The sequence below is a fragment of the Camelina sativa genome, chromosome 14, assembly GCF_030686135.1.
Source record: "Camelina sativa cultivar CO46 ecotype springtype chromosome 14, ASM3068613v1".
Taxonomy (NCBI): domain Eukaryota; kingdom Viridiplantae; phylum Streptophyta; class Magnoliopsida; order Brassicales; family Brassicaceae; genus Camelina; species Camelina sativa.
In genome coordinates, this window is record NC_141893.1 from 28972835 (window position 1) to 28998532 (window position 25698).

At 37.1% G+C, this 25698-nt stretch overlaps 3 protein-coding genes, 1 non-coding gene and 3 pseudogenes across 6 annotated transcripts; 1 reads left to right on the forward strand and 6 right to left on the reverse strand.

Annotated features, from left to right (window-relative positions):
• Positions 1-1896: 1896 nt before the first annotated feature.
• Positions 1897-8391, reverse strand: LOC104742493 (presequence protease 2, chloroplastic/mitochondrial-like; annotated as a pseudogene). The gene is made up of 19 exons (XR_015580561.1): positions 8056-8391; positions 7754-7922; positions 7452-7626; positions 7213-7345; positions 7048-7118; positions 6655-6738; positions 6446-6536; positions 5810-6330; positions 5567-5731; positions 5275-5493; positions 5068-5195; positions 4244-4433; positions 3619-3702; positions 3442-3539; positions 3014-3286; positions 2754-2916; positions 2491-2671; positions 2319-2390; positions 1897-2195 (listed from the first exon to the last, which is right to left on the reverse strand). The product of XR_015580561.1 is annotated as a presequence protease 2, chloroplastic/mitochondrial-like (transcript).
• A 139-nt stretch (positions 8392-8530) lies between these two features.
• LOC104743990 (putative carboxylesterase 3 pseudogene) lies at positions 8531-10155 on the reverse strand (annotated as a pseudogene).
• Positions 10156-13037: 2882 nt separating this feature from the next.
• On the reverse strand, positions 13038-14393 carry LOC104742495 (putative carboxylesterase 4, mitochondrial; annotated as a pseudogene).
• A 55-nt stretch (positions 14394-14448) lies between these two features.
• LOC104742496 (putative carboxylesterase 5) lies at positions 14449-15833 on the reverse strand. The gene has a single exon (XM_010463506.3). It carries the CDS (start codon positions 15576-15578, stop codon positions 14595-14597), a length of 984 nt encoding a protein of 327 aa, XP_010461808.1. The 5' UTR covers positions 15579-15833; the 3' UTR covers positions 14449-14594.
• A 312-nt stretch (positions 15834-16145) lies between these two features.
• Positions 16146-22163, reverse strand: LOC104742497 (uncharacterized). 2 transcript variants are annotated; one of them, XM_087484764.1, is made up of 19 exons: positions 21910-22153; positions 21351-21524; positions 21076-21257; positions 20880-20985; positions 20702-20778; positions 20365-20452; positions 19807-19993; positions 19576-19702; positions 19405-19473; positions 19221-19322; positions 19033-19128; positions 18853-18927; positions 18596-18715; positions 18388-18516; positions 18211-18288; positions 17556-17645; positions 16760-16846; positions 16562-16648; positions 16146-16367 (listed from the first exon to the last, which is right to left on the reverse strand). In XM_087484764.1, exons 1-19 carry the CDS (start codon positions 21962-21964, stop codon positions 16317-16319), a joined length of 1980 nt encoding a protein of 659 aa, XP_087340890.1. In that variant the 5' UTR covers positions 21965-22153; the 3' UTR covers positions 16146-16316. The 2 variants fall into 2 exon arrangements, with proteins under 2 accessions (XP_087340890.1, XP_010461809.1); XM_010463507.3 differs by lacking the exon at positions 17556-17645 and having other exon boundaries at positions 21910-22163.
• Positions 22164-22241: 78 nt separating this feature from the next.
• TRNAR-CCU (transfer RNA arginine (anticodon CCU)) lies at positions 22242-22314 on the forward strand. Its single transcript has one exon. It is a non-coding gene; the product is annotated as a tRNA-Arg (tRNA).
• Positions 22315-22381: 67 nt separating this feature from the next.
• On the reverse strand, positions 22382-24727 carry LOC104742498 (ceramide synthase LOH2-like). The gene is made up of 6 exons (XM_010463508.3): positions 24298-24727; positions 23853-24064; positions 23495-23650; positions 23149-23334; positions 22885-23063; positions 22382-22726 (listed from the first exon to the last, which is right to left on the reverse strand). The coding sequence occupies exons 1-6, from the start codon at positions 24427-24429 to the stop codon at positions 22707-22709; spliced, it is 885 nt and encodes a 294-aa protein (XP_010461810.1). The 5' UTR covers positions 24430-24727; the 3' UTR covers positions 22382-22706.
• Between the last annotated feature and the right edge of the window lie 971 nt (positions 24728-25698).

A 25698-nucleotide genomic window follows, 5' to 3' on the forward strand; every position in this document is an offset into this window, starting at 1 on the left:
AGGGAGGAAGGAAGATGATGGATCTAGAGCCGTTGATTAATTCAACGGCTGAGATTTAATTATTGGGCCTTGGCTATAGCGGATAAATGGGCCGTTGACGGTGGGAAGCAGGTAACGGCGCCGTTACGGACCTTCGTTTTTTTTTTTCCTCCTACGTAGACGCCGTCGGGATTCGAAACGGCGCTTCTTTTTTTTGCCGTTTTTTAGCTTCCTTTTAAAGCAACTGGCGAAAAAACGTCGTCGTCTCGTATATGCTGTAAAAATAGTACTTTTTTTTGGGTCAAGCTGTAAAAAATAGCTATGTCTTTTGGTTTTACTGATCTAAGAAGTTTCACAATCTTGAAATACATATTTTGTATAATAATTTTAGAAAAATATATAACACGAGAAAATATAATCTCTATCAAATCAAAAGATATCAATGACTATAGTAAAATCATCGATGACCAGATTACATAGATTAGTGTCTAAATCCCAATTAGTTAGTTACTTAAGCCGTCAGGTGAACCTACAGGATTCACTTTCTTACGAGTACCTCTTGAGAGTTGAGACAGAACTATAAATACAATCAATTAATACAGTACTTATTAGGGGACTTTTTAAATGACAAAAAAAAAACCAATCTTTAAGAATCATGCTCTTACACGAAATCTCTATATGTCCAAAAATGCAAAAATGGGTTAAGAATTTACACTTTTATTTCCTTCAAATAAAAATGGGACCAATTTGGATTTTTTTTGGCAGTGAAATAATGAGCAATAATTGACCGTTACTAAATAATTGTGCTAACAAGCATTTACTTTGGATGGAAATAAAAAAATTAATTTTCTTATTTGTCGCTCCACCATATACTATCGGTGTTTTTCCATTTAGTTAAAAATAACATTTACACATGTCACCAGGAAAACAAAAACACATACAATCAATTCATTAATTATGTCCATAATTGTACCTGTAACATCCACAAAACTGTTATAACATTCATTGCATATGCCATTGTAACTGTGAAGACCAAATATTGTAAAGAGTATACTTCTAAACATTTAATCTTAAAAACTCAAAACAAAAAGATGTAGGATGCGTTGTTGTTAGTTCATGGAATTGGGTGAGTGAGTTAATATTTTATAATCAATCACAAGCAAATATATATATATATATATATATATATATATATTCAATTCAATCGAAAAAACAGTAGAATGAAATGTTCAATTCAATCATTTATCCAAAATTCATCATAGTTGATTAATCTCCAAAATGTATATTCAATTCAATCATTTATCCATGATGTTGCTATCTACCACCCATGTTTTCTGATCAGAACAATACAATACAAGTATCTTCCTGGACTAATCTACTCAGAATAATGATGTGATCAAAAGGATGAGGTCAGAAAGGTTAATACAAGTATCTTTATTTATGGATTAACCATAAAAGTATCTTTTATGGATCGATGTTAATAAAAATGTTTCTTTAAAGACTAATTCACTTTAAAAAAAAGTAACCTAGAGATTCTTTATGCCAAATTGCCAATGCCTAGGGAAAAAGTTTTAATTTCCCTTCGGAATGTTTAAGACCTAATTCAAAAAACGAAACACATAAAGCATGAAATACATTACAAAGGATGAAGGTTACAAGATCAGGACACATGATAAGTAATAGATGATTGGGAGCCAATTTTTTTTAACAAAGCACATGCACTGTTCGATCCCAGCCAATGATGAAGTCATGAAACTAATGTCTATCTGATTCATCATTTTTAACCAAGACTGGTTTTGAAACCTAAAAGGTACACGAAAATCCTCGAGAACTTGTGCTGATAAGAACATGGAATATAAATAGAACTAGGGAAAAAAAAACTAACGATTTAAATGCAACAGTAGCTAAAAAAGCCTGTTTTGAGGTAAAAACGCTTTATTTCAACTATGATAAATTCATGATGTTGGCATATAACTCTATATGTAAAACACAGTGAAATAAACCACAAAATAATATGAACCTAAGAAAATTTCTTCCTCACTGTGCTAAGCTACTTTTTAAGAGTGTCTCAGACTCAAAGACCCTTCTTCACCTCGAAAAAGTTTGGGCGTTCTTTGTTTGCTGCATCGATGTCTTCTTGTGATGCCATGGCCACTGTAACGCCTTTATCTTTCACCGAGTCAATTGCTTCTGCAAATTCCTTGAAGTCCTTCAAACTGCGAGATCAAAGAGAAAGTTACTTCAAACTGCGAGATCAAAGAAGTCATTAAGCTCCTAACACTAGTTTAAATTGATATATATATACACGTTAAAAGAAAAAACGAGAGAACGACGTTAACCTTGTTGATAATATCTCTTCGCGCCTTATTTGCCTCTCTTCGTCGGTTACATTAAGTAAATGCCTCAACAAACTGGAGACAGAGATAGGAAATTTGATTCAGAATCCATTACATTCCTTGAGAAAAAGTCACCAGAGACCAGAGAAGAAGAACCCAGAGATAAACATCATACCTGCTATAACCTTTGGCATCAGGGAGTTGGTACGAATCAACATCGCCAATTGTCCCAATGATTGCTTTAGTAAGGGTGTCTTCATTAACATCAAGGCCACGTAAGAAATCCCCAGTTCCATCATATATGTCTAGAGTCTTTAATAGGTTGGGATCACGGTAAGATAAGAACGAAAATGTTCCTGCACAAGAGAAAATCCAAAGGTCAGGTCTAAAGGATAACATGTCAACGTCAGGAAAACTCTCTGAAGGAGGCAATTTTACCTGAATGTGAATCAAAATCACAGGAACCCCCATATGCACCACCACTAACACGAACACGATCCCATAACCAAGTGTTACTAATATGCTTTGATATAACATATGAACTCCCATCAAGCTCATAGCCACTGCTGTATATGTTACCTGCTTTCCCCACATAATTCACCTGTCGAGAGAGCATGTATAAACTTGCGATATAATCAAAGTTGAGCGATGAGAAATACACCCCCAAGTACACAAGATATACATTTCAATTTGTTTACCTGGGTTGGTATTACTATAGCTTCATTTCTCAAAGGTAGTCGTGCATCCCAAGTGACGAGTCCACGAGTCCACCAGACGGCTTTTCAGGGAGTGAATCAAGAAACTTTCCAACAAACTTTTCAGTGTTTGTAAGGGACTTTCCATCAGCAGTCATATTGACAATGCAGCCATTCCTGGAAAGGAAAGACCTTCTGATTTCCTCAAGTGACGATGAAATTCCTTCCCAGTCTTGATCCACCTTCTGTTCGAGAGTATGTAGATATTCAAGGTAACTACAAAGAGAAAAGCAAAACACAATTAGGCTCTCTGCAAGTTTCAGAATTAAACTAACAATGTGAATAAATCCCACAGCCAGGTTTCAATCAAATCAAGATGCTACACAAATGATGAGAACTAGCACTTTAAAAAAGAGTTATCAAGTTCCAACCTGAGACCACCCATCTGTTCAGACATCCATCCAGCAACGTTCAACATTGCTTCCATCCTCGCAGCAGCAATTCCTTGACCACTTCCCCTCAAATGGTTCTGAAATGAACACAAGTTGGTGTTATACTAGTACCACCATGTTCTACTTATTATGCAAAAGGAAGAAAGAACTGCATACCTCCACTCCAGCTCTACTCTGAGAGACGAATTGTTTAAACCGCTGTTGATCTGTAAATCAAACCTCTTGCAGCACACAGTTCATCTGCAGCAAAGTGAATGAAACATAAGTATTTAACTACAATTTCTATTGGAAATCAAGTATCAACTACAGCTACGTTCTATGTCTACATTATTTTCTACTTTAAACTTGAGAGTAAGGATTTTTTCTGAATAGACACTCTAAAATAAACAGAATCAGTTTTCAAGTAGCAAGTGCTTGTTTAGTCTACCTCTACACTCTACCTTGAACACGCAGAAAATAGTATCAGACACTGGTCACCAAATGGGATGAGCACAAGGAGAGATAGAAAGTGAGCATTTATGCTTAAAGAGGGAAGTGATCAGGAGACAGGAGGGATACATAGACACAAATAAAACAAACAGCTTTTGTTTTCTGATAAAGAGATGGACACAAAACGTATCAAAAAGATATAGCAACGAGTTAGAGGACATGAGGAAAAAAAGATTAATTTTGTATTCTGTTTCTCCGTTTCGAGGCCCAAGAAAACTCTACATTAACTATCCTAACATACGCAGATCTCCAACAATATGTGATAAGTTAAAGATGTTAAAGCAAAAATTACCAGGTGAAAAAGGTCTTCAGCGCGTCCAACCATGGATTTTCCACGCACAATGATTTTGCTACATGGATCATCCCTACCCCACACACAGGATGTAAGGGGATAAACTGATATCCCTCCGGTTTTCCTTCCAATCAACTGATTAAGTTGGACAAAGGTCAAGTCTTGCGTGCCCATCTCTAGCAATGATTGACTGTCAAGACAGGAATTATATAGGCGTTAAAAATTACGAATTTAGCATAGGGTGTCTCATATACTCTGATGATAAACTACAACTGGAATAACCGACAGACAAACTTATGGGAGATAAAAAAAAACATAGCATGCAAATGTCGAGGGTGATACAAGAAAGAAATTTGCAAAGAAGCTACTACGAAATTAACACTAAATTAGAAACAAACTTTAGTAGGAGAAGAAGACATCAGTAATTGACCTTGATACTGCTATCACTAAAATGCAACCAAGAATCGTATACAAACCACGACACTACAGCAGAAGGCTTGGAAGCTGGCCTTTTGGCATATAATTTCAACTGATGGTTGTTGAGAGCACTAAAATAAAATTTCAAGAATAGTAAAATAGCCATGGAGCCTCTCTCGGACAAAAACCAAGCAATATGTCATACTAAATGTAAGCTACATCAGACATCCAAAATAGTGATTTGTTTAGAGATTTAATCTACCGAACAGGGGTTGATGGAATTATTTTATAGCAATTCCTCATTAAATATTTCACCACTTGCATTTCTGGAAAAATTAAGAGAAAACCCCAAAAGCAGAATATAAGGCCTAAAGGTTAAAATTGAGATGTAGAAGACAACAAGTTACCAGAAGAGGGGTAAGAGTGGAAGAAGCTCATGCTTTAGTGAACCCAAATCAAAGACTACTTCAGTGCAGAGTATGTCATTTGTAAAGAGATCATGCCGCAAAACCTTCACGCCATTAATATCTCCAACCTATAAAGCACCATATCAGCATCAAGCTGAACAATTGTTCGAATATACAACAACTGCAGAGAGCTAATATAATTATCACCTCAGTGGGAACATATATAGGTTCTTTTGGAATGTCACTCAAGTTTAAACATGGAACGCATTTCAGTGCTTCAGGAGCGTAAGGAGTCTCTTGCTTCAATGTCAACTCCTCTGTGGCACGCGCTAGTTCTGCAAGATCATCTTCTGTCATACTTGCTTTAACTTTTTCTAGAATATTTTTCTCCTCCGCTTCCTCTTGAGAAGCTATTTCGGAATCAGGCTGATGAAACGTGTTATTAAAATAGAGTAATAGAAACATTAGAAAGCAATGAGAAACTCAGAAAGAAACTTACTTGCATCTCGATAGTAACACAATGAGGGTTCTTCAAAATAAACTTCTCTATCAGTGGGGAAAAGACATCCTTGGATCCTTTTTCAGCTATTCTAGCTTTCAGGGACTTCAATGGTTCCTCATAATTTAATGGCTCAAAAGGATCCATGTCGTATATCCATTTCGCCTAAGCATCCAACACTAAAATAAGAAACAGTACTACATAGTAAGGGCAAACATAAGAAAAAAAGGCAGATAAACTCACAATTGATTGGAGCATAAGTGATAAACCACGAGGGAACGATCCTGTATTGCTTTCTCTCAGGGAAAACTCAATTGTATTCATGGATGCCTCGACAGCATCAGTATCAACCCCCTCATCTGCCAACTTTCTCAGAGTATTCATGATCATCTGTTCAACCTTCTGGACATTCTCATCGGAAACACCTTTCAAACCGATACTGAACTGGGGCTGGAGAAGTTCATCTTCAATCCCACTATTAACTAGAGCTTCTCCTAAACCGCTTTCCAATAAGATTTTTCTTAACGGGGAAGCAGGAGTCCCAAGCATTAAATGATCCAAAAACTCAAGTGCGAGCTGAGTTTGTAAGTCCAGTGGCTTGTCAGAAAGCAGCCAATTAAGGCACACCATATGCTTCTTCTTAAGGTCACCATCTTCACCAGCAGGGTATTTTTCAACAATGCTGCGAGGCCCAGAGAATAGCTTTTGTGGTTCAACCTTTGAACTATCTCGAGCTGGACTTGCACCAAACATGTCCAAGTATTCTGCACAAATTAGTAAAATAGTCACAAAATCTGTAAATAATAATACAATGGCGAACATAAATCAAGAAGAGGGCAATCTCCTCAAGAAAATATGATAAAAGATATAACTCTTTACCACTCAAGACGCGGAGGCGGTGAACTGGTTCATCATCTCCATAGAACCATATCCTGGCATTGCTTGGGTGATAATACTGACGGTGGAACTCCTGGGATTATCACCACATAAAGAATAATATATATTATGCATAAGAAGTCATACATATCATTACGATTCTGTTGCAGTATATTATCATATAATTAAATCACATAAACTGCTTAACAAACCTTAAATTCCTTGAACGTAAGCTTCGGGATATCTTTTGGATCACCTCCACTGTCAACACCATATGTATTATCTGGGTATAAGGCCTACTAAAAATAAAATAGAAGAACAATAAGAACCACTGTACCAAAAAATAATGAAAGCAGATTAAGAACAGATCTTGAAGTGATGACCAGAGTAAGAAAGCAACAAAATATTAAATACAGATGCGCACATGCAAAGATAAATATCTATAAACGCACACACATCTAATCAGGTAAGCTATACAAGATTAAAAATAACAAAGCTAACTAATTCATACACTACACATCCACTCAAACCTTTACAGATTCACTCTTAGTATGAGATTGCACGAGGAAATTGTTAAAGAAAATTAAGGAACAATGAAAACTTGCCTGTTGCGTTATCCGCCCTAATATATTATCAGGCTGTGAATAGACACCTTTCATCTCATTAAAAACAACACCTGATATGTGAAACATTAACAAAGAGACAGGAAAAGCAAGTTAATAAACAGCAAGGATCTACCAGGTGAAGAAGGCATCTGTAACATATAGAACCTTTGTACGATATGTCTTCTGAAGGATCGTTAAGTTCATAGTGCCAGCCCTCCTGCTGAAAAGTGTGAACGTCATCCACACACTTGGGGAAGAACACAGCGTCCAAGTATACATCAACAAGATTGTAGAAATCCTAGCATAGATAGTGATGAAATGTGATCAGACCAAACATGAACATATGTGAGAATGGTACAAAGATAGAGCTTGGAAAAGAAAAGAGTATACTTATATATTATTACCTTTGTATTAGTGGAAGCAACAGGGTAGCAAGTCCTATCAGGATATGTGAATGCATTAAGGAAGGTATGCAAACTTCCCTTTAATAATTCAACAAATGGCTCTTTCAGCGGGTACTTTCTTGACCCACATAATACGCTATGTTCCAGTATGTGAGGAATGCCAGTAGAATCCTACCTGCATCAAGAACCAAACTATTATCATTAAGAAATCACCCATATCAACAAAAGAACTGAACAGAACCATACTAAAGATAAACTAGCAGTCTAGCAGGACAAAAAAAAAATATATATATATAACTTACGGAGGAGTTCTGAAAACAATGCCAAACACTTTGTTCTCATCATCGTTTGAAACAGACATCACCTCGCAACCAGTTTTCTTGTGTTTGAAGAGAACAGCCTTAGATTTACACTCTGAGATCAACTCTTCCGACACTTTCTCATATCCAAGCTTCTCAGCCTCATCTTGTCCTGCATTAGACAAAGCCACTCATCAGAAATGGTGTACAACTAACTGTACAAGTATAGGGAAAAGGTTCACATCTATTCTAAATTGGAGGAAAGGTACAAAAGCACAGTTTCAAATCCAGCTAAAGAACCTCACCGGGATAATAAGAAGGTGCTGGTTGTGTAGCGACGGCGCGAATGGATAAGCGAGAGAACTGGCCATTGAGACTACGACTCGCGGCGGAGCGAAGCTTAAAGCCGCGGCTTAGAAATAGCCGTCTCCCAGCAGCTTCTGGAGTAGAAAGCCGGCGAATGTTGCGGCTGACGGCGGTCGTCGACGAGAAAGAACGAGGGAACTGGCGGAAAAAGCGGAAGAAGAGAGAGGTCGAGCCAAGTGACGGGGAACAAGTTACCGAACGGAGCATGGCTACCGGAATATTTTCTCCGGCGAGGAGTTTTTATTGATTTAAGGTCGTTTTCTCCGTGGCGGAATTAATATCTTTTCTTTTCTTTGGTCAACAACATAGAAATAGTTTAAACCGGTTCGGTTCGGTTCATAAATTTGAACCGGATGTACAAATTACCAAATAAAATGAACTAAACCGATTAAAACTTTTTAGTTCAAGTTTTGTTTAGTGATAACGTTTTATTGTTATAAACTCTACAAAGGTCTTCATCGTTTTGGAAGCATTTTGAGAATTAGGGTTAGACCATGTGCATCGCGTCTATGTGCATCGGCGTCTATTTAGGCCATCCCCGATTTGTCTTTTTAAAATAAATAAAAAAAAGGCCCAATAATGAAGAAACGTATCTTTAAACACGACGTTTTTCGTCCGTCTACTTGGACACGTGATAGGTTATGATTGGTAGAAGATTTTGTCTAGCGTTAACACAAAACAATTGTTCGAGAGAAAGTTCTCGACTTCTCTCTTCTATCTAACAGCGACGAATACCGTTGGTGCCGCCGGTGTGGGTTCATATCAGCACTACGATTACTCGTCAAACAAGACTTCGGGATAAACAAGTCCATGACCAACTAAAACATGATTTGATTGAGCATATTTAGACTAACTTTGGACATCTTCCGGATAATGAAGATTAATTTTAAAATTTCTATGAGTTGAATAAAATGTTTGTTTTTCTTTTGATGTTTTTATGTTTTATGTTTTCTGTTTTCAATGTCTTAGTTATATGTTTTTGTTTTTCAACTTTAAATAATTAATGTTTAAATTTTAAAAATATTATTATTTTATTGGGGGACCAAATACGAATAGACATCAATGCTCATACTAAAAATAATAAAAACCTTTCAAAATAATACTATTAAATTTGGAGGACCAAAAACAAGAGGACACTAATCCCCATGCTCTTATGGAGATGGAAGCAGTGTCATTCCTCTACATCTTCCACCTATTCCATCACTCCTTCACACTCACTATTCTCCAGCTTCGCCGCGTAAGCCAACCCTTGTCGCCAAAACACATCTTCACCGGCCACCGTAACCAAAACCTTGTCACATCCCAACCCGGATATATCCGACCTGAAGCCAACAACGTTAAACCAAGGATCATCCACTCCATCTACACTATTAGGGCTCACGATCTTTTCCCAAATATCTGACGTCTCCTTCTTGAACATCGTGCTCGTCGATGGGATCTTTCCCCCAAAAACCTGGATGCACCATTACGATACCTTTGATTCCAGGTTTGAGCTTCTCCAGTTCTCCTTACCAGCTCTTATTCCCATGTGATGTGCTATATTAGCTCCGGCGCTGTCTCCGGCGATAAAAACTCTGTTGAAGTCGGCGTGTTCGTTTATCCAATCATCAGAGTGAGCAAAGATCCACTGAATCGCGGTTCGCGGACCAAGAATCATCGTAAGCCGCGGGAACTGGATGCTCCGGGGAAAGACGGTACTGAACCGACACGGCGAGGCAGTTAGATGTTTTAACAACCTCGGTGAGGTAGTTATGATAAACCGGAGAGAAAGGAGATTGAGTGATGAGATGTAAGCTCCGCCGTGAAAGTAGATAAGTAGAGGTAGTTTGTTACTCGCGGTTGTGGATTTATGAGGGAGAAGCAAACGAACGGAGAGGTTGTGCTCCGGGGAGTATACGACATCTTTTGAGACGACGTCGTTTTTCGGGTTTAACGATGCCGGGATGATGTCACTGCCGACAAGTCGGTCGCCACGGCCGTTCTTGTGAATTTGGATGGATGGTAGATGATGATGATGATGTGGTGTGATAAGATTCCATCTTTTTTGGAAAAGAGAACAGAGTGAAGTTTGGTTTATACGAGATTTCAATTATACGTTTTATCAAAATGATGATAAAGTTATCAGCTTATATAGTTAACCGTTAAATTACAGAGAGGTAAAATTGTCTAAATTCTATATTTGTCATATCTCAGTGTCATTTTGTTAGTAAGAGGGGGTATTGAAACAAGATTTGAGAGGATTTTATGAGATTTTGGAAATTTTAGATTTTGTGAGATTTAAATGAGTTTTTAGATTATTTGGTGGAATTGTTTATTTTTTATTTTTAAGAAAAACAAATTAGCTTGTGATTTGTTGAGATTTAAGGTGATTCTGAGAGATTTGTAGAACCAAAAAAGGAAAAATTGAGTTTATTCACAATTTTACATCATCGGTCCCTTTATCAAAACAAAAAAACAAAACACTATCTTTGCCATGTAAAAAAATTGGTTGAATAGAACAAATCACAGGAATCTCTAGTGATGGTTAATGCTAAGAGACTTTGGTAGACAACTAAACATATAAGTTGAGTTCCTTTTGACATTTTCTTTGAATTTTTAATTTGTGATTCATGATGGGAGAGATTTACTATACATTTGAAAGTCTGAGTAATCAAAGACGTTCTCTATATATGAAATTAGCAAAGTTGGACAAACATATTTGCAAGTCTACTTCAAATAGAGATAATGGAAGTTTGCATTAATTTAGGACATCCCTTGTAAAGGTCAACAAAAGACAAAAGTACATTCTCCTTCTCCTTTTGCAAGTCTGCTGGGTTTACACAAACACAACTGTACCTTCCCTTTCCCCAACGAATATAATCATTATACTACTCTTCCTCATATGAATGTATCCAAGATGTATAGGGCTTCCGATATATTCATAATTTGCATAATAATTAAGCTTGAATTCAAGCAACATCGTCTTGAGCTGCAAAGCACGATAGAAAGAGGAGTCATCATGATCAGTTTATACTTTCATTTCACCTGCATATTCAAATGGTCTCTTTTAAAGCATGATCCAATGTATGGTAAAATAGCAATGTCGATAGCATTTTGTGAGACCAATATAATAAACATTACACAACACTAAAGAGATAGAGTTTGTTTAGTTAAACATAAGTGAAGAGTAAAACTTAAGCTGAACGTTTGAAACTCCAACTCAATGTCTGAAATTGTAATAGAACTATCCAAAACAAAGCGTATATATCTGTGTCTAATGTTGAGCTCAAGAAATAATTCTACATAACCAGAAAGGATTAGATTTTCTTGTTAGACCACAACATTTGAATAATCGAATCCAAAACAAACTGCAGTTAACAAATTAACGTACTTGCGACGATAAGTGGAACGACGGCGACACGACCAAGGGTTAACACGGTAGCCAATGTTGACTGTGACCACTGAAATTGTCATTTCATACTCTCTTATGATACACGGTAGGAAGAGTTTTGTGTTCTGATTGGAAGATGATTGCAGCGAAGAATTGTCGTCACCAACATTAAGTTAACTGCGACCACTAAAACTGTTTTGGGAAGAGGAATAGTTGGACTACCTTGCTCGGACGAAGAGGATGAAGAAAAGCTGGAAAGGCGATGGTGGTGACATCTATGAATCGGAAACCTCAGAGCTGTACGGGAAGAGTTAGGGAAACGATAAACCAATGTTTTTTTTTTCTGAAATCCTTCAAAATTCTACCTTGAAGGGTATGATTTTATTAGTCATATTTTTCAACTAAAAAATAAAAACAAGTCTCCTAAAATCATTCAAAGTAGCATTTTAAAAAAAAAGTTGTGATACTTTGAATAACACTAGATTTCAAGTAAGTTTTAGAAATTCTGATTGAATAACAAGAGATTGTATATTATTTTAAATAATTTTACATGAATGTTAAGTTGAATAACATATGATTTCTAAAGACTTTTAAAAATCATCAATTGAATAACATGTGATTTTAAGAATACTCTAAAATCTTTTAAGTGTTACGTAAACAAATTATTAGTTTCTTTTAGTAAAATGATAAAATCACAACTTAGATTGCTTTCCACAACTTAGGCCTTAGGGGTGGACCGTGGACCAATAGTGTATACCAAAACTGTCATCTGTAAAATGTATCTATCTAGTCATTTTATTTTCAGTAGTTTTATTATTTTATTTGTATGATCCCGTCTAAAGTAATACCTAGTTTAATTATTCGAGCCTGATATTCTTAATAGCCACAAAATTAAGATAAAATTAGGATAATGACGAGTTTTCCATCGTTTGTTTTTTAATTAGGAGTTAAAATTCGCCTAAAGGTTGTCAATTGTCATCACAATTCACAAATCAATCATTGTGCCAAATTAGTTCGATGTATACAGTGACATGCAAATTTTATAAATTCGTAAAACTCATCTAGATATTCCGGCATATTATACACAATTTTGAGGTGGACATATTATATATACAATATCTATTAATCTTCATTTGAACACAAATAATTATTGTCGATGATAAATTTACATGTCAATGCAGAGAACGTATCTAAAACGAAAATGTATTACTGTTTTTTTGGTTAACAAGTATTCAAGTAAAAAAAATGCAAGGTCCCTTCGGAGAGATATCCCATATAAAAAAAAGAGATGCAAGGTAACTAACACATGGCTACGACTTTGTTGGGTCACATAGTTGGTAGAGAAGTTGAAGTACACACTTAATCAAAGTTATGAAAACACGTAACCAAAGAAGAAGAAAACGTTGTAAATTACACTAGAGTACTAGACCATTAACGATTAGTTGATGCTACGTACGGCGGCCACGATTACTACTAATCGTCCACCGACGAGAGTCTCTTGGAGCTTTTGTGTTACTGGTTTTGCTATGGAAAATATTTTAAAAAGACAACTACAAACAAGTCTGTCTCATTCATGTAATTGATTTCTTGAACCTAAATTACATAAACCAAATCAAACACAAAGGATACATAAAAATTAATTCATATCACACTTGGACGACCGAACAAAAACAACAATTTTAATCAGAGAGATTCTTTAACCGGTGATAAACTCCACAAATTTCTTCATAAATTTGGGAGAATTTTCAGAACTAGGGTTATGGAGATGGAAACAATGATCTTCATCTTCTTCCTCCATCACCTCAACCGTACCTTGCCACCCACTCTTCTTCAGCTTCCCCGCGTAAGCTAAACCTTGCCTCACAAACACATCTTTTCCAGCCACCGCAACCAAAACCTTCTCACATCCCATCCCGGAAAAGTCCGACCCGGATCCAACTACATTAGCCCATGGATCATTCACTCCATCAACACTATTCGGACTCACAATCTTTTCCCAAACTTGTGCAACTCCGCTTCTGATCTCTCTGTCTTGCACATCGTGTTCATCGACAGGATCTTTTCCCCAAAAAGCTGGATGAACAATCACAGTCCCTTTGATTCTTGGCTTAAGCTTCTCTTTACCAGCTCGCATTGCCATGTGATGGGATATATTACCGCCGGCGCTATCTCCGGCGAGATAAACTCTTTCGAAATCGGGGTATTTATTAATCCACTCTTCTTGACCAGACCCACCGTAGTGAGAGACTATCCACTGGATCGCGGACCATGCGTCTTCATACGCAGCCGGAACCGGATCCTCCGGCGCACGGCGGTACTGAACAGAGACGGCGAGGCAGTTTGCGGATTTTACAACCTCGGTGAGGAAATTGTGGTAGATTGGGGAGAAAGGGGACTCGACGATCCAAGCTCCGCCGTGGAAGTAGATAAGTAGAGGGAGTCTATTACCGGCGACGAGTTGTGCGGATTTATGAGGGAGGAAGAGACGAACGGAGAGGTTATGCTTCGGCGAGTATACGACGTCTTTTGACACAACGTCGTTTTGTGGGTTTAGAGAAGCCGGAACGGTTTCGGTGCCTGAGAGACGCTCGATACGACCGTCTTTATAAACCCGGATGAACGGAGGATGCTCGGAGATTATTTCAGATGAAGAGTGTGAACTAAAACAGCGGATAGGTGATAGTCGGCGAATGTTGCGGCCGGAGACGGCGATGGTTGTCGGTAAGGGCGAGGGAGCTGACGAATTAAGCAAACGAAGAGAGATTGCGAAGAGGAAAAGGTGATTCGTCGGAGCATGATCACCGGAATATTTTATCCGGCGAAGGTTGCTATCTATCTACTTATCTAGTGTCCGATAGAGAATGTGCATGCGTTTGTTTGGTTCTATCACTTTTGTCGGAGAGGATGTGCTTTTGGATAAGGATTTATTTAATGAAAATTAGAAAATAGATAACCGACCCGGTTGAAAACATAAAATTAGTAAATTACATAACCAAATTCAAACCGACCCGGTTCAAAACATAAGATTACATAAACCAAATTCAAATCCAAGGTTACATAACCAAATTTAAAATCATGAAGATTTAAAACATTTTTACAAAACATTCATCAACCAGTAGAAGTAATAAAGTCGACGAACTTGTTCAAAAACTTCAAAGCCTTATAAGTATCAGGTTTCTCCAAATGAAACACATGTCCTTCATCTTTTTCCTCAACCACTTCCACAGTCCCTCCCCACTCACACTTGTCCAGATTCCTCGCGTAAGCCAAACCTTGCCTCCAAAACACATCTTTCCCAGCCACAGCAACCAAAACCTTCTCGCAACCCAGCCCCGAAAAATCCGACCCGGATCCGTTTACGTTAAACAACGGGTCATCCGTACCGTTCACACTATTCGGACTCGCAACTTTTTCCCAAACCACCGCGATCCCGCTTCTCATCTCTTTGTCTTGCATATCGAACTCATCAACCGGATCTGTTCCCCAGAAAGCTGGATGAACAACCGCGATACCTTTGATTTTGATAAGATCCACCTTCTTCTTCTTGTTCTTCTTGTTCTCTTCACCAGCTTTCATCGCCGTGTGATGCGATATGTTACCTCCGGCGCTGTCTCCGGCGAGAAACACTCTGTCGAAATCGGCGTGTTTGTTAATCCACTCTTCAGGACCACCACCAGATCCGTTAGCATGAGAGAAGGTCCATTGGATCGCGGACCATACGTCTTCGTACATCGAAGGAACCGGATCCTCCGGAGCACGGCGGTACTGAACCGAGACGGCGAGGCAGTTTGCTGATTTTGTAACCGACGCCAGGTAGTTGTGGTAGATAGGGGAGAAAGGTGACTCGATGATCCAAGCTCCGCCGTGGATGTAGATAAGCAGAGGTAGTTTTTTGTCGGCGACGACTTTGTGAGGGAGGAAGAGACGGACGGAGAGGTTGTGCTCGGGGGAGTATATAACGTCTTTGGAAACGACGTCGTTTGAGGGATCTAGAGACGACGGGATGATGTCGTTTCCGATGAGTCGCTCGACGCGGCCGTCTTTGTAAATACGAACGAAGGGAAGAAACTCAGAGGCGATTTCAGATTCCATTGATGATGATATTGATAGATGAGACCTTGAGAAGTGTGGTTGGAGTTGAAGCTTGTGGAGTGGAGTGTGACGCGTTTATGTAGTAGTGAGTAGTGAATATTTTAATGTTTTTTTTTTTATAGATACGAGTACGACGCGTTGCATTGAGAGGGGTATAAGAAGTTGACACGTAGCATTTTGTTTTCTGTTTCTCTATTTTGGTTGGTTATTGGTAAATTTGAAGAAAATGACAAAAAGCAAAAAGCAGATGAATTCTTTAAGAAGCTTCTATTACTTGCAAGTTACAACACAGACACAGCTAATAATAGTATGGGCAGAGATATTGACAAAACACCTTCAATCAAATCTTTCTTGTCTAGCCATTTTGTATATAGTATGAGTATCAATATCTAAATTCCTTCTAGTTTAGGACTCTTTTTGTGGAAACAAAAACATTTCTGTTTAGAAATGATTCTTTCCAAATAGTACGTTATTCCCAAATCCCAATCTTGTTTTTAGAATGATTCGATATTGTTTTAGTGTACTACGAGCGGGGTCATCATCACTCATCACCACTATAACTTTTGCTTATTTTAAAGTTTTACTGCACTCCATTGAAAATTGAATAGAGTAATTGATCATTTGTTGAAGAAAAATACAATATTTGCTGAAACAATAAAACCTATTACTATTATTCTGTCGTTTCTTTTATTTTGTGGTGTGGTGTGGTGTAATATATAGTTCAATAAAGATTTATTATTACAGTCTCGACGTTTTCTGCTCGAATGTGGGATCCATGCATACGACAACCTGCACAAATTTTTTGAATAACAAGAAAGATACTGGTTAACATGTCAGGAATAAGGTGAACTGTGACTCTTGAAAAACATTATGGTTCTTAAGCAAAAAGATGTGTGACTCTTCATTACTCAACTTTTCGATTAGTTTTTTTTTTTCGATTAGTATTTTTTAACTTTTCGATTAGTTAAAAAATATATTTTTACCTTTCCAGTGCTTTTACCCGAATGCAGATACTCAACTGCATCTGCAACAGCGTTTAGACCTATAAACTTTTTCTGATCAATCCCAACCTACCCAATGGTCACCGCAAGTAAAGCAAATGTTTAGTGAAGAATCAATTTGGTGAACAAACTAAATGTGAGCAAAAGAAACTCAAAGACAAATAGATGATGCATTATTACCTTAAGCTTTCCGAGAGAGTAAAGATTGAATAGCTTGTCAAGATTTGGTTTCCACAGTTGACTATATTGCACCAGAAAGAAACCAGCCTGAAACAATTGTTGTTTGTTTAGTTATTGTAAATTAAATTAACCTAGAAGTATGGGTGTCAAAATGGGTCAAGACTAATGGTTTAACTCAATTCAAGAACCCTAATGAGTTGAAAATTTTAACTCTAATAACTTGATGGGTTAAATGAGTTGATGATTAAATGAGTTAATGAGTCAAATGAGTTTGGTTATAATAGGTTTATGAGTTAACCCACTAACCCATCAATTTCTACATTATCAACCTAATATCATCAACATCATCATAATTTTCCCGCCAAAATCTCAAACCCGCAATTTTCTCGCCAAAAACACAAATCCGTAATTTTTGATAAAATTGAAATCCGTAGTTTTCTTGCCAAAATTCAGAATTTATAATTTTCACGCCAAAAACGCAAACCCGCAATTTTCTCACCAAAATTCAAATCCGCAATTTCCCGCCAAAATCTCAAACCCACTATTTTCCCACCAAAATGCAAACTCATAAATTTCTCGCCAAAAACGCAAACCCGTAAATTTCCCGCCAAAATCGTAAACCCGTAAAATTTCCCGCCAAAAACGCAAACCCATAAATTTTCCGCCAAAAACGCAAACCCGTAAATTTCTCGCCAAAAACGCAAACCTGTAAATTTCCCGCCAAAAATGCAAACCCACAAACGTAAATTTCCCGCCAAAAATGCAAACCCGTAAATTTCTCGCCAAAAACGCAAACCTGTAAATTTTCCGCTAAAAACGCAAACCCGCAAACGTAAATTTCCCGCCAAAAACGAAAACCCGTAAATTTCTCGCCAAAAACGCAAACCTGTAAATTTTCCGCCAAAAACGCAAACCCGCAAACGTAAATCTCCCGCCAAAAATGGTAACCATAATTTTCCGCCAAAATCTCAAAACCACAATTTTCCGGCCGAAAATGTAAAATCTGATTTTTCCTCTATAATTTTCCACTAAAAGTTATGTGATGGTGATAATGATGATGATAGTAAAAAGGATAATAAAGATTAATTATTATTATTTTATATTATATATTAATTAATTTATATTGTAGTGGGTGAACCAATTATTCATCTAACTCATTTAATTAAATGGATTCATGGGTTGATCCAACCCAATTGTTAAATGAGTTGAGTCAATTCATTAACTCATTTAACTTTTAACTCATTGGATAATGAGTTGAGTTGGGTTGAGTTAACCATTTTGACATCTCTATCTAGAAGTAAGGAATGTGTCTGTCCTGCTGCCCTAAATCAACATTTTAGACGCAACAGTTTGAACTGAAACAACAGTGTCAAACTCTAGACAATTTTATAAATACCAAAGCTAGGATTGAATGCAAAAACAGAGAGACCCACATGGCCGTATCAACATACCACAGTTTGGCTTTTTGCTAATATTTTCTCGCACAGCCCTGGATAGTTTGCGGGTTGCCATCCCTTCTCCCCTTGATACTGCAAAACGAAATCAAAGTTATTTCTGCCCATTTTAAACCCCATGAAGAACAAAATTGTTGTCTAGACAGATGTACAGAGAGTGATATGATAGGGAACCTGAGAGATCATTCCAATCACGATGAGTCTTCCGTAAACAGCGAGAGCATTCAAGCACATATCAAACATTTGACCACCTACTGATTCATATATAACATCTACACCCTTTGGAAACTCCTTTTTCAAGACCTGGAAAAATTAGAACAGCATTTTCTAATTGTCAATTAATCACTAATAAAATAAAAATTAGTTTCTACTTGGACCCTACCGTCTTGATATCCTCGGCTCTATAGTCGATAACACGATCGACCCCAAGCTCTTTTAGTAGCTTGGCCTTATCTGATCCTCCACAAGTAGCAATCACCTTATTCCCTGCTAACTTTGCAAGCTGCATAGAAAATCTCTAAAAAATCAAGATTCTAGCAGGCACAAATACTTCCACAAATTACATAGAAATGATTTATGTTCTGGTTAGTACTTTACACAACTAGATACTCTTATTCAAGCAACTTAAGGTACTTATACCTGGACTGCGAATTGTCCAGTCCCTCCTGCAGCAGCAGTCACAAGTACTGTTTCACCTGATTTCATCTGTCCTGCCTGTGAATCCCAGAAGATAACGAAAATGTCAGACATATTAAATATAGCAACTTAAGAATAAAGAATGAAGGCATAAGAAAATGAAAGACTACGATCAATTACGACCTTTTCAAGGGCGATTAATGCAGTTAATCCCGAGGTAAGCATGGCAACAACTTCTGCATCCGGTCTTGGAACAGGAAGCACATGCTTAGAAGAAACCTAAATTCACAAAAGACAGGTTAACATTTTGATCAATGAAGCCTTGAAAAAACTCTCAAAATATTGCTCATATGGTTTAGGAGCTCTCATACAATCATGTATTCGGAATATGCTCCAAATGTCATAACAGCAGCTGGAATCCCAACTTCCAAATTCTTAACAGATTCTCCCACTGCTGCAATTATTCCAACTCCCTGGAAAACTGAATCAAATTAGGAACCCAATAAAGCATGGTTCAATAAAGAGCTACAGAAGTTTAAATTCAACAAAATATACCTCAAATCCAGCATCAAAGGGGAGCTTCGGGGAGCCGCCGCCAAAGTAACGACCTGAGCTGAAGTTTACCTGCTCATGGTATACAACAAGGACAGATTAAAAAGTTTAGGTGAGTTGCCTATTAATGGAGAAAAAGAATGTTACAAGGAACAACTAAGAAGGTGGTCTTACATCACTTGCGTTAACACCAGCATAGATGATTTTCAGGAGAACTTGGTGAGGTCCAATGGGTAGTTTTAGTGGTGCGCGGACTATGCGGGTAGCATTGCGGAAATGATGAGACAAGGCGTGTACAATTCTGAAGGAGAGAGTAAGACATCAGTATGTGTACTCTAGGAGGAGATAGAAATACTACATTCATCCAACCTAAGTCCTGGTTCTAAGAGTCACATATTATCTTACATTTTCTCGAAGTTTTGAGGAAGTTCAATCTTGGTAGATACTTTAAAGGAAGGTCCTTTTCTGGAACTTGAACCCACCAAGTACTTTGCCTCTTCCATTGGAGTTGGCCAATACTCCAAACCCATGCGGTTGGTAATCCATAGACAAGCCCCGGCCTTCTTCTCATTGGTTATAAGCTCAAAAGCACCTAAAAAAAAATATGGCAAACCCATGGATTTTTAGTAATAGCTTGATCTCATACTGGTATCCTTCCTATATCGAAAACAACTTGCAATGTGGATAGAAGTTGAAGGTGAGACTATATAACAATCCATAAAACATAGAGATAAATACAGTTAGGAAATAAGAGCATTCATATGTTCCAATTATTTCTGCACCGGACTAATTCTCCACATTTTACTGAACCAATCAAACCATGTCATTCAAAGCATAAAACAAGAATAATTTGCTCGGTGTGAAAACATATATAGAAAGCGTGAAAAATTCCAGCAGACATATGCAGCTGATCCCTAAGATATATATAAGTCCAAGGGGTCATAATCAGATATGTGTACAAACCTTTAATCAACATGTCCATAGACATGAAACCGCCTATTGACTGAAGTACTGAAGCAGTCATACCTTCAGCTAAGTCTGTCTTGATAAACTGCACAACGAAAGTTTTGAAGCAAAAATTTAGACAACACACTCAGAAAACAGTATTTTGGTTGTGACATACACATTCATAACAGAGCTTTTTGAAGTAACAAATGTTTTGATGAGAGAAAAACGAAAATTCAAACCCATCTGGCTCAAGTATGATGCCCTATGTCACTGATCAAATATATTCTACCATTTAGATAGCCCAATAGGGCATAAGTAAACATTTTGAAAGACATTAAGATATTCTTCTTACTTCAGGGCAAAGCACATTGATGCGGATCCCTTGACGCCTGTAATATCCCAGTGATCTAGTGAATAAGACGACACCAGCTGTAGACATGTAACATATTTGGATAAACCAAAAAGATAAATGATATAATCCAATGAACATGTTTGAAAGAAATAATAAAAACACAAGTAAAAAATAAAACCTTTAGCGGAAGCGTAGATAGGATCAATGGGCATTGGATAAAGACCCGCAGCTGATCCCATGTTAATGATAACACCAGGCTTTTTTTTGGCTTTCATAGCTTTGATCTACACAAAAGTGGAATATCACAATAGTCATAACTTTCGTATAAAACCGAGTTACTAAAAATCGGAACTTAACAAAACCAAGTTACTTACTGCAAGTTGTGTGCCTTCAATAACTGCAACAAGGTCCACATTAACAGTGTGTTTCCATGATTTAGAACCATCAGTGTCATCTTTATCAAATCTAACAGGATTGCCAGTCCCAGCATTGTTAATGCAGATGTCCAGTGTTCCATATGTGGCTAAGTGCTTCTCGAAAGCAGCCACGAGATCTCCTGCTCTCATAATCCAGGAAAAAAATCAATAACAACAACTAAGACAGAGGTTTCTGCTTTCATCTTCAAGCTAACTACTACTTACACACTCACCTCTACTAGTCACATCACATTTCACAAAGATAGCAGATGGAATGCTTAACCCTGGATGAAACTTGGCATTCGCCTTTCGTACGAGCGAAGTAGTCTCTTGTCCTTTCTCCTCCGAAAAATCAGCCACAGTTACAAACACTCCTTTCTCAGCAAGAGCTAAGCAGAGAGCTCGACCTACACAAAATCATCACCAAAAAGATCACATTTTATTTTAGATTGCAATGACAACAAAAATGTCCGGACACAGAAGTATACTACAGACATAAACCAAAAGGAGTGTTTTGATGTGCTGACACACACAAAAAATAGTACAGATGTGTTCTGTCTGTATCTTTCTTTCATCATGGGCAAAAGCTTTTTACATAAAAGCATAAGAACCAATATCATGTGTCACACACCAATCTCATACGTAAATCTAAAAAGTATAGTCCAGCGTCAGCAAATCTAAGCAATTACTAAAATTCTTTTTACTAAAATCTAAGATTACCCGTAAGATTTCAACAACCACATGAAAGTAACAAAATTAATAATTCAATTATCGGAAATGTAAGTTTTTTACCGAGGCCGGAGGCTCCACCAGTGACGAGAGCGGATAAACCAGGCTTGAGCTCCATTAAATTGAATTTAGAAATAAGCTTCGATTTGGTTAAGGTTTCTTCTTACGAGAAGTGGGAGCAGAGGCTGGAGATGATGAATGATTGAACTGTTTGATCCTCTTCTCGAAACTCGAAATATTAAGATCAAGAAGGCTAATGAGAGCCCCACCGTCTGTTCTATTGTGACACGTCTACAATCATTACGACACTTTGGTTTGTCCGAATCCGGTTTGTCCTGATAAAAGTGTATATCAAAAAGGGTAATTAGATTTAAATTACAGTGGTTATCAACAAAGCGCCTGTAGCTCAGTGGATAGAGCGTCTGTTTCCTAAGCAGAAGGTCGTAGGTTCGACCCCTACCTGGCGCGTCATTTTTTTTCCTCCATTTTAAATCTTTCCATATTTGATTGTTGTTATTTGCGGTTAATGATATTGATCAAAGCAGTCAGACTTTGGTTAATCTTCTTTCTTGGAGTTTACAACACACAAACGACAATGAGATAACACTGTCACCTAAACTAGATTTTAACCCATACAAACAAAAGGGGTTGGATTTTCATTTACAAAAATTAATAAGAAGAACAACAACAAGATTTTCTTTTACTATTAGTAACTTATCCAAAATTTGCATATATGTCTTTTTCTAATTCTGATCTTCTCTTTACTACTCCAGGTTAATGAGTAATAGCAATGCTAAATAAAAGTGTCATTTGAGGTATGTGGAATCCATTTCTTTCACCATGGCCTCTAGCAATAAACCCTAATCATCATCCTCCGAATCTGCCATTGTTGTAATGAAAGTAAAGTCACTCAAAACTTACAATACACACACATATATGAATAGTTTGACTGATATTCTCATGTGTGATTGTCAAATGCTTATGAGCAAAACTTTTAATCTTATATACAAATATTGACAAAAGAATAAGTGTTGTTACCTGATCTTATGTCTTCTCCCACTTTTCCTCTGTTTTGAAGCTGTCTTATGATCATTGCACAAATAAGATACCACCAATATATGTGGAAAACTAGTAGCATTAGTAACATTGTATTGAAGGCATAGTACATCACTTTGCCTTTTCCTGATGTCATATCCAAATATCCTAGTAGTTCCCAGCTGAAAATATCATTGCACGAACCGATAAAGAGTAAGAGGTTTTATCCTTTGGGAGTATATAAACTGTGTGTGTGTGTGTGTGTACCTTGTAGCCCTGATGATCCAAAATGGGAAGTAAACCAGCCGCAGCAAAAACCACGAGATAGCAAAGAATCCAAAACACACACTTGCTCCAAGCTCCTTTCCCGAATACTTGAAAATCTTAGCTGATTCCATAAACACGTCACTCGCGTCATGAATGGCGAGGATGATTGATCCAATTCTAAAGAAGCTGCATATGAATAAAATAGTAAAGATTAGTTTTTCTGTAGCCCTTTTGATCTAAAGAATTCCATTATAGATCTGAAGTGTTTATCTATGCTATTTTAAGTATCAATCCAACCTCAACAAGTATTTATAATGCCAATAGACAAAAATCAAAATTTGATTACCCCACTACGTATGAGGAGCCAATGAGGATGATAGTAATTATGTGATGAGACATCATGACAGCAAAGTCCTTTCTTCTGGTCTCCCACGCAAGCAACGCAGCAACACTATAAACATAGAACCCGCACTGGCACATATAGAAAAGCTCTAGAGAAGACCTACAACAACAACAAAAATATTAGTTAGTTGAAGTTAATCATGAGCTTAAGTAGTTCATGTTCTAAGAACCCTATATATTAAGAACAGGCGACATGAAATTAATGTAACTAATAAGCTTATGGCTCCGGTGCATATATATTTCTAAATCAAGAACTCAAAGGCATGAGAATCAAGAAACCAAAATTTGAATTAACTACTCACATGAGCTCTTGATTAGGCCATCCGTGGAAGTAGAGTTTAATATCTCCAAACCACGGCTCTGGATAAACGAATCCGAGTACAAATAATTCACAACCAGCATAGTACAACAGTTTCCACAAGGACTCTTTGCATTTGACGATTTTCGCACGAGTAGTAGCATTGTTTAATTTTAGTGGAGAAGAACCTGTGCTCAAAAGCCAAATAGCTATCCTCTGCAATACTCAAAACAACAAACAACATAACACATTAATCACAGCGGTTCTTGCAAATGTAAGCAATACATATACATATATATATATATATATAGATAATCTTAACATTGATAACAATGGTACAATAACACACATGCAACGCTTAAGCAATGCTCTTTCTCAGCTTTGTGACACAGAAGCTTCAATAAAAGAGATAGAAAACATACTACAAAGATAAAGATAGTGTTTCTTACATGAAAGACGAACTTATCGAGGAATAGCCTCGAAAAGAAGAATCCAAAGGCAAAGTAGACTGCGGTTTGGAAATGCGAAGCTTTAAGGTTTCGGACGTCATTATCAGCGCTTGGATATACAGATTCAACCATGTTCCGGCGACACAAACTATGCCGGAGAGACCTCGGTTTTTACGGAGAAAAGCATAAAAAAAAAAAAAAAAAACAGAACAGAAGAAGTTGTGTATTTGTCGCTAGCTGCAGGAAACAAGACCAAGAACTGTGGCGGCGACGGAAGAAGAACCACGGAATTGGGCGAGAATGAAGAGGAATGGATCATAAAAATTGGAGAAGAGCCTATAAAGACGGAGGAGAAGCAAAGGCGCATAAAGAGAGAGAGAGAGAGAAGAGAGTTTTATGGCAGAGAGATTCGAAATGCGTCATTTATCATGCCTCTTTTGCAACTTGTTTTTTCCTTTTCTTAATAACTATTTACTATTTACAATCAATTTTAATGGTTTCAATTCAAGTATGTGAAATAAAACAAAAATCAGGAAAACAGGTACGTTGTACATAATATTTTATGTATTCAAGTACAATTTTACTAAATTTATTTGGTCATGCTTAGAGCAATTCATCAACTCTTAATTGTAGACCACTAGACCACAATGAACTGATGCATAGTAATATACAACCATGTACTGTACCTATATTAAAATATACCTATATATTGTAGACAGTCGTAAAACAAAATTCTTATTAAAATGTCACTCTCCCTCAAGTTCAACGGTGGAGTGTTAAAAAAAGATTTTAAGTATGCTTTTAATTATAATAATTAAAAATAATAAAATTAAAACTTTTTTAAAAACTGTAAAATGGTCTGCTCCACTGGTAGATCCTAATTTTGGGTTTTAAAATTTTTTAAAATTTTTTTTTGAAAATTGTAATATGTCAAGTACAATTTGGTTTGTTGACCACTGTAAAATGGTATGCTCCAAGACAAAGCAGGAAAATGACCAATGTAAACATAGAGATTTCTAAACAAATGATTACAACTTGCTCAGCTTGCTCTAGTAAAACTAGTTTCTCGTCTAGTCCCAATTTTTTTGATAGTTTAGGTCTTGCTAGGCTCTTGGCAGCCTCATTGGCATCTGGATGTAGATGAATCAACATGTGACTTAGACATTTAAAAGCTACAAGAAGTTTAACCGAAAAGATTGGATATGCATGCGCTTATATATCAAGCAAGTGAGTTACCATCTGAATCTGAAATTTCCTCATCGGAATTGCTTCCATCTTCATTACGATTCCAAAACTCGGAGTACTGTCCCTCATTGGTCATTTTGTTCGAGCTTGCAAAAGAAAGGGTACAGAGTTCAGTTAGACTTTGTATATACCTTGTGACACATATTTAGATGCGGT